This window comes from Toxorhynchites rutilus, chromosome 2 (genome assembly GCF_029784135.1).
Source record: "Toxorhynchites rutilus septentrionalis strain SRP chromosome 2, ASM2978413v1, whole genome shotgun sequence".
In the NCBI taxonomy this organism is placed as follows: domain Eukaryota; kingdom Metazoa; phylum Arthropoda; class Insecta; order Diptera; family Culicidae; genus Toxorhynchites; species Toxorhynchites rutilus.
Window position 1 is genome coordinate 177,744,502 of NC_073745.1, and position 18,087 is coordinate 177,762,588.

Below are 18,087 nucleotides of genomic sequence, written 5' to 3' on the forward strand. Positions count from 1 at the left end.
AACGAACTGTCCACTCGCTGACAACGAATTGTCCACCCGCTGACAACGAACTGTCCACTCGCTGACAACGAACTGTCCACTCGCTGACAACGAACTGGCCACCCGCTGACAACGAACTGTCCACTCGCTGACAACGAACTGTCCACCCGCTGACAACGAACTGTGCTCTCGCTAGCAACGAACTGCTGAAACTAGTGGACAACGAACTGTTCATTTTTATGATAAGCAATCCCAATACGTAATTGAATATGAAAGAGTAAGCCATGTCCCTTTTAATTTGCTGTTATAATTACAAAAAGACATACAGTACAAAAACAATAAAATAAAATCAGCTCAGTGTATTAGGGGGTCGCCAAGAAAAACACATCCCAAAGTAACGCGAATTGGGGCGCGGTAAAACTCCTTTTTGGGCTCTTGCCGATCAGAGGGAGTAAATGCCTTCGAACCCGAAACACTACACTGACGTTTTAAAAACCGAATCAAATATTGCACTCACTATAAAAAGGAAAATCCTTCGTTGGCCAGAGACTTCTTTGCCATGACACGATGGCGTATAAATTAATTTTATTGATTTGTGGCGATTCAAGAATCACTCGAATTGGATTGATTTGTGGTAATATGCATAGCAATGTTTGGATTTGTGGCGATTTAAGTTGCGAAATTGGAGATAATTTGTAGAAAAAATGATTGATACAAACGTTAAGTCTCTGGTCGACGACAGATGATAAAATTGCTTTAAATTAATTAAAAAAAAAATTATGAATCGATATTCTCCGATTCATAATTTTTTTTCCCTTCACGGTGGGGTTATGTAACGTTTGGGCGTCGCTTAAATAAGGGTCTCTATGAGAAGGCTCGACTGACAGCACACGCAACGCGGCGCTTCACGTCCATGTCAACGGCGAAACTGCCAACCGCTCGGAGAAAAGAAAAAAAAACAACTGTCAAGCGGAGAAAAGAGCGAAGGTATTCGAGGAGTGAATTTGGTGCCGGACAGACGGCCAGTCGCGTGTGAATCAAATTTGGTGATTTTTGCCTCGTAGCACGAGGCGGGCCAAGTGGTGGCCATTAGTAAGCCCAAGGGCATTGTGCTTGGCCCAGAGGGCATAAAAGTTGATTGGTGTGGCCCAAAGGGGGCACAATTCTCAGCACCCAGTAGGTGCGCTTGGTGTGGCCAGGAGGGCATTTAGCACTCACGGCGTCAAGGCCACGAGCGTGGTGGCCGACATTTGTTTGGTGGCCCGAAACGTAAGGGGACCGGTAGAGCTCTCCCCAGGACACCGGGATCGACCGATGAGCTCTCCCCAGGACCCCGGGATCGAGCGACGAGCTCTCCCCAGGATACCGGGATCGAGCGACGAGCTCTCCCCAGGACACCGGGATCGAGCGACGAGCTCTCCCTAGGACACCGGGATCGAGCGACGAGCTCTCCCTAGGACACCGGGATCGAGCGACGAGCTCTTCCCCAGGGCTGTGGGATCGGGCGACGAGCTCTCCCCAGCACGCCGGGATCGAGCGACGGGCTCTCCCAGGACAGCAGATGCGATTTGGTCGGCAGATGACGCAGGTGAGCGCTGGGTGAATGTGTGTGCGTGTGTGCATGAGCAGGGAGATAGAGGGGAAACCCTAAATCATTAACAGTTGTCAGTTGTTATCAACGAGCCAAGGTAGACAAATTCCTCTACCACCTCGAGCTCGTCGCCGTCGATCACAACACTACTACCAAGAAAAACTCTGTTGCGATCAGTCCCTCCTGCTAGCATGTATTTAGTCTTAGACGCATTGATCCCAAGCCCAATCAGCCCTGCTTCGTGTTTCAGTCGGGTATACAAGTCGGCTACCGTCGCATGCGTTCTTCCGATTATGTCCACGTCGTCGGCGAAGCAGATAAACTGACTAGACATGTTGAAAATCGTGCCTCGCATGTTGAAGCCCGCTCTCCGCATAACACCTTCCAGCGCCACGTTGAAGAGCAGACAGGAGATTCCATCGCCTTGTCGAAGACCCCTGTGAGTCTCAAATGATTCCGACAGCTCACCTGAGATCCGCACACTGCACCTCACACCGTTCATCGTTGCCTGAATCAGTCTTGTCAGCTTTCGGGGAAAGCCGTGTTCGTCCATGATCCTCCATAGCTGTCGTCGGTCGATTGTATCATATGCGGCCTTGAAGTCGACGAAGATGTGGTGTGTAGGGACCTGATACTCGCGGCACTTTTGGATGATCTGCCGCAGTGTAAAAATCTGGTCCGTCGTCGAGCAACCGGGCATGAATCCGGCCTGATAACTTCCCACAAATCTACTTACTATTGGCGATAGGCGGCGGAAGAGGATCTGAGACGAAATTTTGTAGGCACCATTCAGGATTGTGATGGCACGATAGTTCCCACAATCCAACTTGTCGCCTTTTTTATAGATGGGACAGATTACCCCGTACTTCCACTCCTCCGGTAGCTGTTCTGTGTCCCAGATCCTGACTATCAACCGGTGCATACACTCTACAAGTTTTCTCGGCCCTCCCTTGAAGAGCTCCGCTACGAGGCCATCCTTACCAGCTGCTCTGTGGTTCTTGATCTGATTAATGGCCTCCTTAACTTCACCCATCGTCGGGGGTGGTACGTCGTCGTTGTTCATTGCACCGGTGTAGTCCTCCTCAACGCCGTCTAGGTCTCCTGTCTGCGCGCTGTTCAGGTGTTCATCGTAGTGCTGCCTCCACCTTTCGATCACCTCGCGTTCGTTCGTCAAGATGCCTCCTTCCTTGTTTCTGCACATTTCGGCCCGCGGCACAAAGCCTTTGTGCGAGGCGTTTAGTTTCTTGAAGAACTTCCGCGATTCTCGAGAACGATAAAGCAGCTCCATCTCCTCACACTCTTTCTCTTCCAGGCGGCGCTTTTTTTCCCGAAAGAGATGTGTTTGCTGCCTTCGTTTCAGTCTGTATCGTTCAACGTTTTGTCGAGTCGCTCGTTGCAGCATGGCTGCGCGTGCTGCATCCTTCTCGTTCAGGAGCCCTCGGCACTCGTCGTCAAACCATTCGTTCCGTTGTCCTCGTTTTTCATACCCGATGACGGTCTCTGCTGTGCTGCTAATTGCTGATTTTAAGGAGTTCCAGCATTCATCGAGGGGAACAGCATCCAGTTCGTCTACCCCCGGTAACGCAGCTTCAAGACGCTGCGAATATGTTGCAGCAACGTTCGGCTCCTGTAGTCGTCGTAGGTGGTACCGTGGTGAGCGCTGGTGTCTTATGTTATTGACGACTGACAGTTTAGAACGCAGTTTGACCATCACTAGGTAGTGGTCTGAATCGATGTTAGCGCCACGATAGGTTCTGACGTCGATGATATCCGAGAAGTGCCGACCGTCGATCAAAACGTGGTCAATTTGTGTTTCTGTTTGCTGTGGTGATATCCAGGTGTAACGGTATTGGAGGCTGTGCTGGAAGAAGGTGCTACGTATGGCCATGTTCTTGGAGGCAGCGAAGTCGATAAGTCTTAGGCCGTTTTCGTTGGTTCGCTGATGGGCGCTGAACCTACCAATTACCGGTCTGAATTCCTCCTCCTGGCCGACCTGAGCGTTCAAATCACCGATGACGATTTTGATGTCGTGTTTTGGGCAGCGATCGTATTCACGCTCTAGCTGCGCGTAGAATTCTTCTTTATCGTCATCGGTGCTAGCTAGATGGGGGCTGTGGACGTTGATAATGCTGATATTGAAGAAGTGGCCTCTCATCCTCAATCAGCACATTCTCTCATTGATCGGCCACCAACCAATCACCCGTTTTTGCATCTCCCCCATCACGATGAAAGCTGTACCCAGCTCGTGTGTGTTGCCGCAGCTCTGATAGATGGTATATCCACCATGGAACGATCTCACCATCGAACCTTTGCAGCACACCTCCTGCCGTGCTACGATGTTGAAATTGCGGGCTCTCAATATTTCCGAAAGAATTCGGGTACTCGCAAGAAAATTGAGAGACTTGCAGTTCCATGTTCCGAGTTTCCAATCTCTAGTCCGTGTTCTTTGCGTGGGTCTAGTCCGATTGACCTGTCTCGAATTTCTTTGTGAATTTTCCTGTGCGTTTTATTTTTACGGATGGCTTGCAGGGCCTGCACCAACCCCCTGTCTCGCCGGAGGACCGTCGTGCACAGCTCTTTTTAGAGTCCCCGCTGGCACGAAGACAGTGATCAGACGCTGTTTTGAGCCGCACTTCCATGGTGAACAGACGCTCGGATAGGCCCCCTTCCCTGTCAGCATTCGACCAAGATCCCACCGAGCTTGGTTACCCGATCTTCACTATGGTTACTCGTACCCCAGCCGGCACCACGGGGAGGTAGGGATAGGAGTTACTGGACAGGAAGCTAAGGACCACGAATGGGGTCTATTTTATGCCTGCAGGTACGTGAAGTACCGATGGTACGCTTAGTCCAGTCATTTACCAACCAAGACAAGACGTACTTGATGTTAGAATTCAACGAATGGCAGGGGACCGGGTACTTTACGTTCTCCAGGTAAGCGATGACGTCGAATATATCATTCACATCAAGTTCTCGAAGAAGGTCCTTCTCTGACAGATGTGAAAGGAATGTTCAAGCCACTCTTCTTTCGAGTCATATGGTGAACAAGGAGATATATGCTTGCCGGAGTTGGGAAGGTGATGTGGTCTTTATGCCGAACCTGGGATCAGCTCATTATGCCAAAAGATCACTGGAGGATGGATCGACTGGAGATAAACATTGTCGCGAAGACCACCAACCTTCCCAACATTCCCCAGCTTCGCCCGATAGAAAACTTTTCGGCGAATGGCCAAAATAGAGATACAGACGACCACCAGAGCCACTAATAGGTAAAATAACACGCCGATATACATCTTTTCATCGGTCATGGTTCAGGATCCGGTCAACTTCCGTAAGACCGCCCAGCGCTTCATTTACGATACTTCATCAAACAACTCTGCCTCTTCCTGTCGAGTATACACTAGTTCTTCCGGCTTATTTAAAACGTAAACCCTGACAGAGCTAGGGAACTAAAGATGAACTTTTCGTCTGACTTACGTTGGTCCCTGCGGATCAATAGGGGACTTTCATAAAAATCATTTTCCAATTTTGTTGCTGTCGCTTCCAGTTGACACCCTCTAAACAAAAAGCCCAATGTCGGTGCGATGAAACCAGCTCAACGTATTAATCTTTGGATGCATTAGAAGCGCTCTTGAACAGTCTGCCAAACAAAAGTTTTTTTTGAGGTTCATTCATTTAAAAAAATCAACATGATCAAATTGTGATATTGAAATATATTGATATCGCGGGACATTTTCGTTTCGCGGGACATTTTGTTGAAAAGCGGGACTGTCCCGCGTAACGCGGGACGTCTGGTCAGTTTATTATAGTCGTTATGTTGAAGTTAATGAGATGCCCCCTACAACTGCACCAGCTGTTATTTAAGACTTAAGCATTTTTTCGGTCTATTTGGACTCCCAGTTTCATTAACTGTAGAAAATGGACCACAATTTAGTCAAACTTGTAATGAATGTAATGTAATGAAAATATTTTCTGCAGGAAGTGTTATAAAATTAGTCAACAAACTGCGTGAAGATTGGTGATCGTCTATCCTCATGTTTTGCATCGTTTTCCGGAATACCACAGGGCAGCCATCTCGGTCCACTTGTTTTTTTATGTCACTTCAACGATTGCAATAATCTACTAGAGAGTCCCCGATTACTTTACGCTGATGACATGAAAATCTTCTGCCACATCAGATCGATTGATGATGCCATGTTCCTCCAAAGGCAACTGGACTTCTTTGCAGCTTGGTGTGAAACGAATAGGATGGTACTAAATCCCAATAAATGCTCAGTCGTGTCGTTTGCAAGAAAACGGAATCCTATCTCCTTCGATTACCGGCTTTCAAACGTGGTTCTACCTCGCGTGAAGTGCGTTAACGACCTTGGTATGCTCCTGGATGCAAAACATATATTGTCAACAATATATATTGCCAACAATATATGTTGTCTGGTCGTGTATCCGGTTTCATATGCTCGCTCTCAGCTCTCTAGAGCACTGAGAGCACAAGGCAGACAATCGGAGATCCCCGTCCAGGATATCTTAGGTAGCCGTGATCCTGATTTTCTGCTTCATCTATACCTGTTCCTCAGAAACACCGATGTCAACGTTTAATGATGTTTCCTTCGTTGTGTCCCCGTTTCATATCCCTCCTATCCGTAAGATAAACTTTTACTTAGTCGCGGCAATACATACACACACTCTTTACATATACACGGGCCAAAGGTTGTGCAGTCCACTGATCATTCAACAAGAGCCAAAGGTTGTACCGCTCATGACAACTCTACACGAACTGATGATTGCGCCGGCTAGTGACCATTCTATCCTGGATACCTCGAGTCGAGAAAGATGCACCACGCTAGATATAAGGTACAGACTAGGAGGGCGTTGCTGATTAATGGTCAGCTGCATCCCAATAGGAAGTATCCCGTGTCGGGCACACGTACAGAGCATTCGAGGCAGCAACATCCCAATTACGAAAACACTTTTAATACTAACCTCGAGCAATCGGTTACATATTACTAACATAGATAATAAGGAAAATTGTCGAAGTATTGAACTCCCGTCTCCGTGAGGCTAACGTCATATGAGCCTTGATAAAAATATATATTTTGGAAAAAAAAGGCATCGAGACAACTTGGTTTTATCCTTCGAACGAGGAAATCATTCACAGACATTTACTGTCTGAAGGCTGTTTACTGTAGCCTCGTTCGCTCCATACTGGAGTATTGCTCTGCCGTCTGGAACCCGTACTACCAGAACAGTGTGTACCGCATTGAAAACGTGCAACGACGGTTTATCCGTTTCGCTTTGCGTTTACTGCCGTGGCGAGATCCGTATAGCCTTCCCAGCTATGAAAGCCGCTGTCAGCTAATCAATTTAGACACTCTGGAAGTGCGTCGGAACACTGCCCGAGCCATGGTGATATCTGACGTTTTAACCTCACGAATCGGCTGTCCTGCCATTCTCCAAAGGATTAATCTTCTGGCTCGGCCAAGGCAGCTTCGGTTTCCCACCCGGCGAACTAACTACGGTGCTTACGGTGCTTTTACAGGTCTGCTGCGCATTTTCAACCGTGTAGTCTCTATGTTTGACTTTAACCTGTCCCATATTTGTATTAAGCGTAAATTTTTAATGTTTTTTAGACCTTGACTTTGGACAACTTACTAGGCAATGCAAATTTTTAATATAATTTTGTAATTTAATGCAATATTTATGTACAGTTAAAGTTACTACCATTGGGGTTTATAGCCTGTTGGTAAATAAACAAATAAACAATACAATTCCATAGTGGCACAACACAGCGGTGAGGTGAGGTGACGAAATAGGACAATTCTGAAAAGGTTACGAATAGCACAAAAATTGGGAAAGGAATGGAGTAAAGATTTGCTTGTGTACCATTCACCCAATAATCCAGGAAAATCGCCATCAGATGTTTTGAAGGAAAATGTCTCTGACTTCTACAAACGACGAGGAAATTAGAGACATGACTCGATTGCGAAAGGAAAAAGGAAGGCAGTATAGTGACACGAGGCGGAAAGCTCATCACAGTAAAATTGGAATAGGAGATATACAGGGTGTCGACTACCTTGAAAATCATTGAAAATCAGGGAATGTCAGGGAATTCCGTTGCCAATCTGAGAAAAATGAAATTCCGTAAATTATAATTTTGATTATTGGAGTAATTAGAAAGTTAAGGAATGTATTTGACTAGTTTGCCTCTCTGTAGGTTTTTCAGTATATGTTGTTTGCTTCGGCCTGTAGGTGAACTTCTACTTCCTTCTTAGGTGTCGTGAACAAATTACGTAACGCGAGAAAGGGGGAAGGGCGGTCGAGGTTGCGTTACTTACTGTGTATTGGAGATAGTAAATTGCGTTACGTAGGTGGAGGGGGAGGAGGGGTCCAAAATCCGGATTTTTTTCGTTACGTAATTTGTGCACGACGCCTTAGTAGAGTAAACTACGCAAAAGTAGACCGCTTTTACATTCGCGCTGTTTTTGCTGGCATTTGGCATCAATACCTGCAGTTCAGCTTTAATCTATTCGATTCCTTCTCCTTCTTCAAAAACTATCGCTAAATTCATGCTTGAAAACCATACTATCAAAGCTGAGATCCTGTGGTGCCTGGAAACAGTTATGTATCACGAATCTCCGCTCTGATGAAAAAGGCATGGTTGTATTGAAAAGAATGTTTTATAACACCCAGAAAGCTGGAAAGGGTTAACTAGGGTATGACAAAATTAGATTTTTGATGATGTTTGACTTTGCCCCGATTTCTAAATCTGTGCTCGATGAAACTTTGTAAGCTATAATTTGTCGTTGATTTCGACGAATCTTTGGACAAGACTACAAAGAGACTGCAGATGGATCTAAATGTCAGATTTTAGGATGAAGAACAGAAGAAGGTGGTATATCGTTCCATGACGTCAATGTTCTTGGGATGTTCTCAAGCATCAGAGATATACTTGGCGCTTTTAAAGAAGACTTGGAATTTTTATATTTGAACAAACTTCTGTTTGTGTCGATGGACGGTATTAACTGCATCTGAACTTTTAAAATGGAGAAGAGCTTTTAAAACGAGTAGTTTCGGATTGCTATTTTACACGATTCATCAAAGGATTGATGGATACAAAAAAAAAATCGCCAAAATTTTACCACAAACAAATCTTGAAATTTCGTCTGGGATGCGAAGCACTGGTTTTAAAGCTTTTGAAGCGTGGATCTTTGCGTCAATGGCTGGAAAACGATTCGAGAAACTTTTGACTATTGACTATTTTGATATTTGATGGATTTATGACGTATCAGTGGAGCTCCAGCAGACTTAAATTGCTAGCAACAAAAACAACAAATGGTCTAAAAATTTAATTTGCCTCAACTATTAAAATGAAAAATGTAACAGAATATGTTGGCTGGCCAGTTATGTTCAACTCAACAAAAATTATTGAAAGTTTATACAAAGAACTTGCTCGTCGTGTGTCAAATTTTATCTGATTTGCGAACAATCATGACTTATAAAGGGTGGATTGAAAAGTGCTAAACTCCAACGTAGCATTGATCCCATAATCGAATATTTGAAAAAAATGGGAACCCCTATTTTTATTGGCACAGGTGTGTAGAATAATGTTTCTACTTTATTTTCGCACACGCTCTTCAGTTGTCAAAATGGCCTCCACGCAAGAGGAATGGCGTTTCAAAATTCGCACCAATAATTTTCGCTTTTGTCGTATAATCAGCGAAAAAGCTCAATTTGCCTGAAACGACGGTGTCTAAAGTGATTAGAGTGTTTGGGGAGAGGCACAAAAAGGTAGAGACCCCAAACCGCGACGAAAAGCAAAACAAATCGGCCAAATCGAGGACACGGAAGTTGTGCACGACGATGTTGACCAAATTCGATTGTATCGTCTGGATGATGAGACATACGTCAAAACCGACTTTAACCAGCTTCCGAGACAAGAATTCTACACGGCGACGGGAACTGGCAAGGAGTCAGAGATATTTGAAAACATTAAATTGTCGAAATTCGCAAAAAAATGTTTGGTTTGGAAGCCGATATGCTCGTGTAGAGAGAAGAGCAGCAACTGGCACCATCAACCAGGAAGTTTACGTCAAAGAGTGTCTCCAAAATGACTCCTGCCGTTCCTGCAGCAGCATACGGGTTCCGTGCTATTTTGGCCGGATTTGGTCTCATGCCACTACGGCAAAAAGGCTCTGGAGTAGTATGCGGCCAACAACGTCCAATTCGTGCCTGTTCCGTGTGAGTTTCCTCGGTAGCATTTGTAGCGCTAAAATGGCAACTTTGCTTTTCTTATTAATCGATGGTAGCATATCGAACAGGTTGTGACAGCTATATAAGCAAGTTAGTACAGACGTAATGCATTCAGCTTTTATTCCAACCTTTGTAACGACAGCAATTAACAAATAAATTTAAAACGAATCCGAACAGTGTGAATCATTTCCGACCAAGTTTGTAGATCCACATACGAGCTCCACCCGTGGTAATTCTGTGTGGACACCTACATTTGACAAAAGGTCTATGGAATCCCATACATCCCAAATACAGTCCACCGTATATTGCCCGAGCCCGAACAGTGCCTAAGGATAAGAACCCGCCCAACATCCAGAGCTTCGCCCGATCGAGCAATACTGGGTCATCGTAACAAATCGAAAATCTGATGCAACATGTGAAAATGAAGGCCCGAGCATTTGTTTTTCGCCACAGAAGAACTAACCATTTTTTTTTAATAATGTAATGTATGAACTTCAAAAAGAAAAAAAAAACAATTTTTAAATTAAGAATAAACATATTCTAAATGTTATTTTGTCTTAGCACTTTTTGGTTGTTCCACCCTTTATGTTTACTTTCAACTAAAAACCAAGTTTTACATTCTAGATTTGCTTTTATCTACAATTTCTGATATACTCGAGCAATGGTAATCATTTAAAATATGCGAATCAATATCACGCCATTTGGTCATGTTCCTGGCCGATAGCCGATTGTTTCAAGGGTACAAAACTTCTTGGAAACTGATAATTTAGAGAATAAGAGCGCGGAAATATGTATAATAATAAAAAGTACTGAAAGAACATGCATGTGAAGTCAGCACAGCTAGATTGAATTTGGACTCATATTGGGACTTTTTACGGAGCTAATGATCATTTATAGTAAAAGTAAAGTTTTGTAAAAGTACCATTCGTCATGTTGTTTAAAGCTCTACCAATTTTCCTGGATCATATAAATATATTGGATAGAAAGGATTCCACCTGTTTGATAAATTTTTCGGAACTGTGCATCAAACTCTATATGCTTTTTCTTTTTAATTTTTTCTTCATCAGAAAGTATCAATATTCTACATTATTATAACAAACTATGTTTTTCTGTTCTGATTACAGAGATGTGATATAGAAAATGGTTACGCTGCAATGAACTACGATGGACCTACGCGATGTATTCCAAAGAATTCGATTTTCTTCATCATATTTATCAACATCAAATCACATGCACGACGAATCTTCGATATTACTGCCTTCTGTTCATAAACGTAGCGGAGATTACAAAGATCAGCTCAACAATGTGAATCATAAGTACCGCCAGCTTTCAACAATACTGGAGAAAAATAAGGATTTACATCGTTCTCAGCAGCATACACGCGAATTCGTATATTACTATAACAACCAGCCAACGTCTCAAGCCGACGTCACTTTCGAAAGTGTTTCATTAGCTCAACCTTGGCGTGAAGTTGCATTTCCTATTGTTTTGTTCACATCCGCGCTGATAGGTGTTGTGTTGATAGGAATTGTGCTGCTGTTGTGGTTCAAAAGTTTAACTAAAAACGATAAAGGATTCAAGCGCAAACTTATTGATAAAACGAAGCTGTTAAAGCTTGACAAACAATCTTTGCAAACGAACAGAAAGATGAATGAGTATGATTGTTCTCAGATGGATGTTCCGATAACCATAATGTCAGGAGGTTCCAGTCTAAAACTTACCAACTTACCAATTTCAACGAAAGGTCATCTATTAGAGCATGCGCACTACAAAGAAGGATCAAGGCGCAAAAATAATAGTTATGATAATCTACAAAAAATTTCTAGTCCCCATTCCATGAGGAGAGCATACGCTAAACCATCGTTAAATAATTTCGGATTACCTACCACTCTGTCAGCCCCTTCTTCTCCAGCAAAAGCGACTGGAAGAAATGGTCGAGTCAATGAATTTAGTTTCTTTGAATGGCAATCATCAGGTTCGAGGAGTAAATGTTCCAAGAAAGAAATATTTACAGAGCATGAGCGCTCCGATGAATTGAGAGTTCAAGATAAGTCTCTAAAATGTAAGATCATTTCAACGAAGGAGTCAACAGCAGTGTCAGAAAACTCAGAAACAATAAACTCACCATCTGTATTTTCGTCTCCAAAAGTAGTTCGTACACAAACATCGGAAAAAGAGGTTTCTGTCGCCAGTCCTGTACCATATCCATTTATGATGGACGACAAAGAAAACCTTCCAAAGTGTGCGTTAGCATTTGAAGGTTGGAATACACATAAATCCAGAGCAGATAACCAAATTGTGAAAAAAGTAGAAACAGCATGTAACCAAACACCCCCGAACACAAAAATTCTTACACAATCGCCTTTATTTTTCCCGAATGAGCATAATTCGCCAGTTGTGTATGATTCATCGTCATCGCCCACATTGATACCGTCTCTAACACCCTCCTCTGTATCTTCGTCGGTAACATCATCTGCTACAAATACTACTCCAAATGTAGATTTTTGCAAAAGTAGCAGTGCATGTAGTATGAAAGGACGATTCACATTCTCACCTAAAGTAATAAGCGAATACAGTTATCAGGATTCTTCCCAGAGAGGATTAAAGCAGACGGGAAATGACCATAAGTATGGTAACTCATACTTTCGTTTTCCCGAAGTGGATACCTTCACTCCTCCCAACAGTGCACAGGTATCGAATCAATTTGGTATAAGCAAGACGAATAATTTGAAAATACCCTCGCTTGTGACGTCTTGTGTTTCATCACTAGAAACGAATATACAAGAACTTGCATCAGCTCAAAATACTTCGATGTCTAATCTAAATGTAGTCCAAGATCACGATAATTTCTTAACAACAGACATAAATGATACAGCAGCAACAACAACAACAACGGTAGAGTCAGAAAAGTATAGCTCTACATCGGATAACTGTAGTGAAAACCTTGCTTCTCAAAACCGTGTATCACGACGTGTTCGTCTGAAATCTATTTCACTAGATTCAGAAGGAGCTCGTTTGGTGGAAGAAAATCTTACTTCTAGTATTCCAGTAGAAGAACTTGTGGAATTGGCTGCGAATCAAACACATTATTCTACGTCAGAAAACCATTTGCAGTTACAACCATCAACACATACTTTTTTAGAAGAGGTCGACAAAAGTTTTAATTCATTTAAACGACAGCGCAACATTTTCAATCTTACTCTAAACTTGGATGATAAAGACGAAACGTTGGCGGTTGATAACGATTATAAGTTTAACGAATTTTACTTCGAATACTACGATTATGATGATGAGGAAGATGAGGAATTCATCGTGGAATGCGATGGTGGCACAGGTTACAATGAAAAGCCCAAGAAACAAAGTAATCAGCTACAGACACCAAAAACACCAACTTTGACCCAGACTCGTAAGAAAGCAAGCTCCCTGGATTCTGATCAATCCCTGAGATATATACTCCCACAAACAGTGGTGACATGTAGTTCAATCGATAGGAGTGAGCAGCGTAATAATTCGCGTTGCATGATGATGAACTCTTCTACATCAACGATACGAACGTCTTCGTTATCGGTACCCACGACGCCGAAACGTCAACCGTATCGGTTACAACAGCAACATGGGAAATACAAACAAAATCGTCACATGAATGACAACATCTTCACCATCGATAACAGTCCGGCATCTGAACGTCATCCCTTGAGTAGCTTTCAGCAAAAATTGGGGAGTTTCGATGAGCATACACATCATCAGAACTTAACCGATTGTGACAGCAAATCCATCAATAGTACATGTTCCAATACATTCCTTCTACAGGATGCGAATGGCCCAAATGCGAATTTGAACACATTGCCTGAAATTACACCGACATGTGATTCCTCAGAAATATCGAATGAGATAACCAGAATACAAAAACCACCGATTCAAACGATAAACAAAAGCCGATCCAGTATCCTTCAAAGAAGAGGTTCTAATCATAGTCTCACATTGAATCTCGACGCAATACCCGTATGTGGCGCCTTATCTAAAGGTCTTTCAGCTTCCAACTATAGTTTGGGTAACTATACAGGATCTCACTTAAGCTTAGCTGGATCTTCATACAATTTACAGAACCAGCAGCACCAAAATGCTCAAAAATCGGTTGTACACGTACTACAAACAAAGAAAAATCTCTTGCAGCGGCGTGGGTCAAATACAAGCTTAATCTTGAACTTGCAAGAATCAAATAGCAGTTTAAACCGTTTTAATAGTCATAGTTCACTCAACATCCAAAGCCAACAACATACCCGTCCAATAAAGAAGGGGCTTCTCGAACGACGAAATTCAAACACTAGTTTAACGTTAATCAACATTCAGAACCGTGCACTTTCTGTTTCAAACTGTAACATTCCAGGCTCAGTTTGCAGCCTCAACAGTGTGGCAACATACCAGACACAGAATGAAGCCCTTATGTTGGAAGAAGACGAGCATCAGACAGTTTGCAACAATAAACAGTCGAATCACTGCAATCGGATAGCTTCTGGGCCAGTGAATGAATCTCATTTGTCGCCAAACTGTCAACAGCATGGAGGAAGGCGTAAATTTCTCAGCTCAGACAGTCTTCATAACATAACCAGCGTTCGAGCTGGATGTTGCTGTCAGCAGAAAGAGACAACTGTGAATAATTCTGAGCATTGCTGCAATGTCCACAGAAACAATTATGGTGGTAAGTGTTTACGTTGTCTTTTATTTTCTTCAATTCGTTTATTTGAAACACTTGATCGCAGCAGCTTCGCAAAGTCGTAATTTAATGATTTAATAGTTTTTTTAAATACAAAATTACATTCTACGTTTAGTATGGTTCTGTCGATTACTGGCGGTTTACTCGAGGTTAGTAAGGGCAACATTTTGAGGATAGAAAAGCTCTACCAGCCTTATTTGGGACGGGTTAACCCTGACGTCGTGTGGGGCTTATACCTACTAAAAACCAAGCGCTCTATTCGTGGCCTCGTTCACCCGGGACCACATCAAGGCGACTACTTCGGGGGCGGTGGTGCTCTTGCACTTCATCGGTTGTTCATACTCATTTTCTTCATTTCATTTCAATTGTGCCAATTGCATCCGAGCATCCGAGGCGTGCACCGATTAGGAATTGCCCTCCATCTTGACGCGCAACCCATCACAACCACTCTCGCGGGATTTCTCTTCTCAACGGAACGCCGATTAGGTAGTGCTCTCCATCGTGACGCGCACTTCGTCGCAGTTACTCTCGTGAGTTCGCACCGGTTTAATGACGTCCTCCTTGATAATCGTTCCGTCGAAACGATCATGACAGTATTCCTCCATCCGTTGCCAGTCAGGTATTTTGTTGTTCGATGGCGAGATGCAATGGAATGGCGTAGAATTCGATTGCATCTCGCCATTTTCCGTTTACCCTTCGAGACTTGTACCGATCAGGAATTGCTCTCCAACTTGACGCACAACCCGGCACAGTCACCCTCGCAGGGTTTCTTACCTATCGAGACGTGAACCGATTAGGAAGCGCCCTCGAGCGTGGCGCGCACCCCGTCACAGTCGGCCCTCTACTTTCACTGTAGCTCGGAAATGATGTGTATGATTACGCTGTTCACTGCCAGCCTCTCACGCGTTGCGGTGAATCTAGACGGCGTGCTCCGGAGTTTTTCCCACATCTCCACACTCCGGACAAAGGGGCGATCTTGCGTGTCCAAACCGGTGCAGATATTGCCTGAAGCAGCCGTGACTAGACAAAAACTGCGTTGGAAAAAATATCTCTCCATGTTTCCTGTTCACCCAGCCCTTTAGTGTCAGTATGAGTTCGTGCGTCCATCTAACATTTAAAGCCGCATTCTACTTTCGCCCACCTAGTTATCGACTCCGCCCTCATTAGCTTCCGGAATCCTCTGGTTCCCCTCCTCCTATAGCGCTTGTTGTCTTCCGTCAAGATTATGTCGATGGGGACCAAACTGGCTATAACGCAAACCGCTTCTGATGATATAGTTCTTTACGCACTCGCAACTCGCGTCGCCATGGCCGGTTCGTACTATTCAGCCTCCTCGTGTTCCGCTGAGTTTCTAACGCCGCGATCCAGGCTGGATCCCCGTATCGTAAGGTGCCTCTTGCTGCTGCTTGGGTCAGAATTGTTGGGCATGATTCTTGTCAGTGCATTGGTTGCCTTTGTTGCCTTTTGACGTAGAACTACGTCTTTTACGAAGGGTGCCAAATCAGAAAACAGGTCACGTTTTTATGAAATAAAGTTAACGTTAATAACTATTTTTGCCGCAAACGGATTTTGGCGATTCACATACTAAACGAATCGGAAATTCCGTAAGATTTGATTAATATGCTATACATTAGAATCCCCTGGTTTGTAAATGGTTAAAACTCATGAAAACTTGAGGCGTTTCCATTTTCCCATACATTTGTTCTGTCCATTTGTGTGCTTTCCCGAACAGACCTGTCAATAACGAGCAACTTATCGACGACCAACGGAGGGGAAATCGTAGGATTCAAAGTCCCCATGAACAAAGGAAAAGTAGAAGAATGAAGAGGAATACTTGCCTAGAGTATAAACAGTGGATCTCGCTGAGGCAAACTTTCATTCGGCATCGGACTGTTGAGCAATCCAGTTCACTTTGCTTTCGTTGCGCTTCGATCTAAGATTGGACCCCGCCAGTGGTAATCCAACTTGGATATCGTCGTTTGGCTTTTCTGTTCGTTTTTCGCGTTATTCGTATCGTGTTTTTCTTTCCGCGTCATAAATTGGACGCTTCACGTAGTGTGTGACGAGCAAGAAGAAGAGGAAGGCAGACTCGAGCCCTGCAAAAAACGAACGCATTGCCAGGGGCAATAACATTTCGAGGCAAGCGTCATCTAATGATGCACGCAATGTTGGTACAGTGAAAAGCGCTCGCACTGAACCGAGCCTTCGCGAGTGTGACACCGCATCGCACAACAGCGAAGTAGGCGATTTCGGCGCGTCGGTCGAAAATGTAAACGCCGTTACCCAGGCAGCAACCAAAATCAAACTCCCCCCGCTGGTGGTGAAAGCGGTCGCTCTTGACAAACTCATCAGCGAATTCGCAGCAGAGCAGCGAATCAGCGCAGAGTACAAGCTGTGTGGCATAATTCAGTCTTTTTCCAAGCAGTTAACATTGTTTGTTTTCCGTCATCATAAGATTGTGCATTAAAAAAATATTTGGGGAATACCAAGCATCTTGAATGTCTTACTGGAATGTTATAAGTTATTTGGGATCTGTTTGTAATTATGCAGCTCAAATATTATGCACCACACCATTGCACCGCCCTGGTTTACTGACAATCAGCATTTCCGTTTTGTGGTGTGCTATCTGTAGTTTCACACTTTGCACCCAGTATCCGATCATGTCTATCGACTCGGTTGCAAGCATTTCGACCCGTTCCTAGGATTCTCCTGTCACAAGGATAATGATGTCATCCGCGAAGCCAATGATCTCCACGCCTCTAGGTAGATTCAGCTTTAGTACGCTATCGTAAATACTGTCTGGGACTCTCATCGTGTGGAGCACAGTCGTGATGGTCTCCCAGCTGGCACTATTGAACGCGTTCTCAACATCGATCGTTATCACTGTGCAGTATCTGTTTCCTCTGCGCTTCTGTTTGGATGCTTTGTTGGCTCTTTCGATCACTATGCGAATGACATCTACCGTAGATCTTTCTTTCCGAAATCCAAACTGACTATCGGACAGTCCACGAGCTCTCTCCGTGCATTCCGTCAGCCTGTTGAGGATAATTTTCTTCAGAAGTTTTCCAAGAGTGTCCAGCAGGCATATGAGTCTATACGATGTTGGGACACACGGCGTCTTCCCTGGTTTGGGCAACAGTATTAGTTTTTGTACCTTCCATCGATCCGTAAAGCACCATTTGTCTAGACACTTCTGCATCGCTGCCTGCACATATCAGGGAATGCTAGGACTGCCACTTTTAAAGCTACATTTGGGATTCCATCTGGGCAAGGCCCTTTTTTTCGATTTGGAACGTTTCATAGTTTCAACTAGCTCATTGTTCGACACTTGTCTGCGTTGAGTGTTATAAAATCCATTCTCTAAATAGCGTGGATGGCCAGGTCGTTGGGTCGTGCTGTGGGAATAACCCTTTCACGATAATTTTTAGTTTTTCGGGACACATTTCGGAGGGTGTCGTTAGGCCCAGGGCTGTGCAGTCGGAGAAAAATTTCTCCGACTCCGACTCCCACCAATTATTAGTACCGACTCCGATTCCGACTCCTGCTAAAAAAATGA

General features: G+C 44.0%; 1 protein-coding gene across 3 annotated transcripts in view; it reads left to right on the forward strand.

Moving 5' to 3' along the window:
* Window positions 1-18,087, forward strand: part of LOC129765478 (uncharacterized) — a 60,093-nt gene that overhangs the window by 33,810 nt on the left and 8,196 nt on the right. For 2 of the 3 annotated variants that reach the window (XM_055765840.1, XM_055765839.1), the window contains one exon: window positions 10,942-14,516. In XM_055765840.1, coding sequence (XP_055621815.1) covers window positions 10,982-14,516 — 3,535 coding nt within the window. In that variant the 5' untranslated portion in view covers window positions 10,942-10,981. Of the gene's footprint in view, window positions 1-1,391; window positions 1,568-10,941; window positions 14,517-18,087 lie in introns of those variants that run through there. The other variant, XM_055765842.1, reaches the window with a different exon arrangement.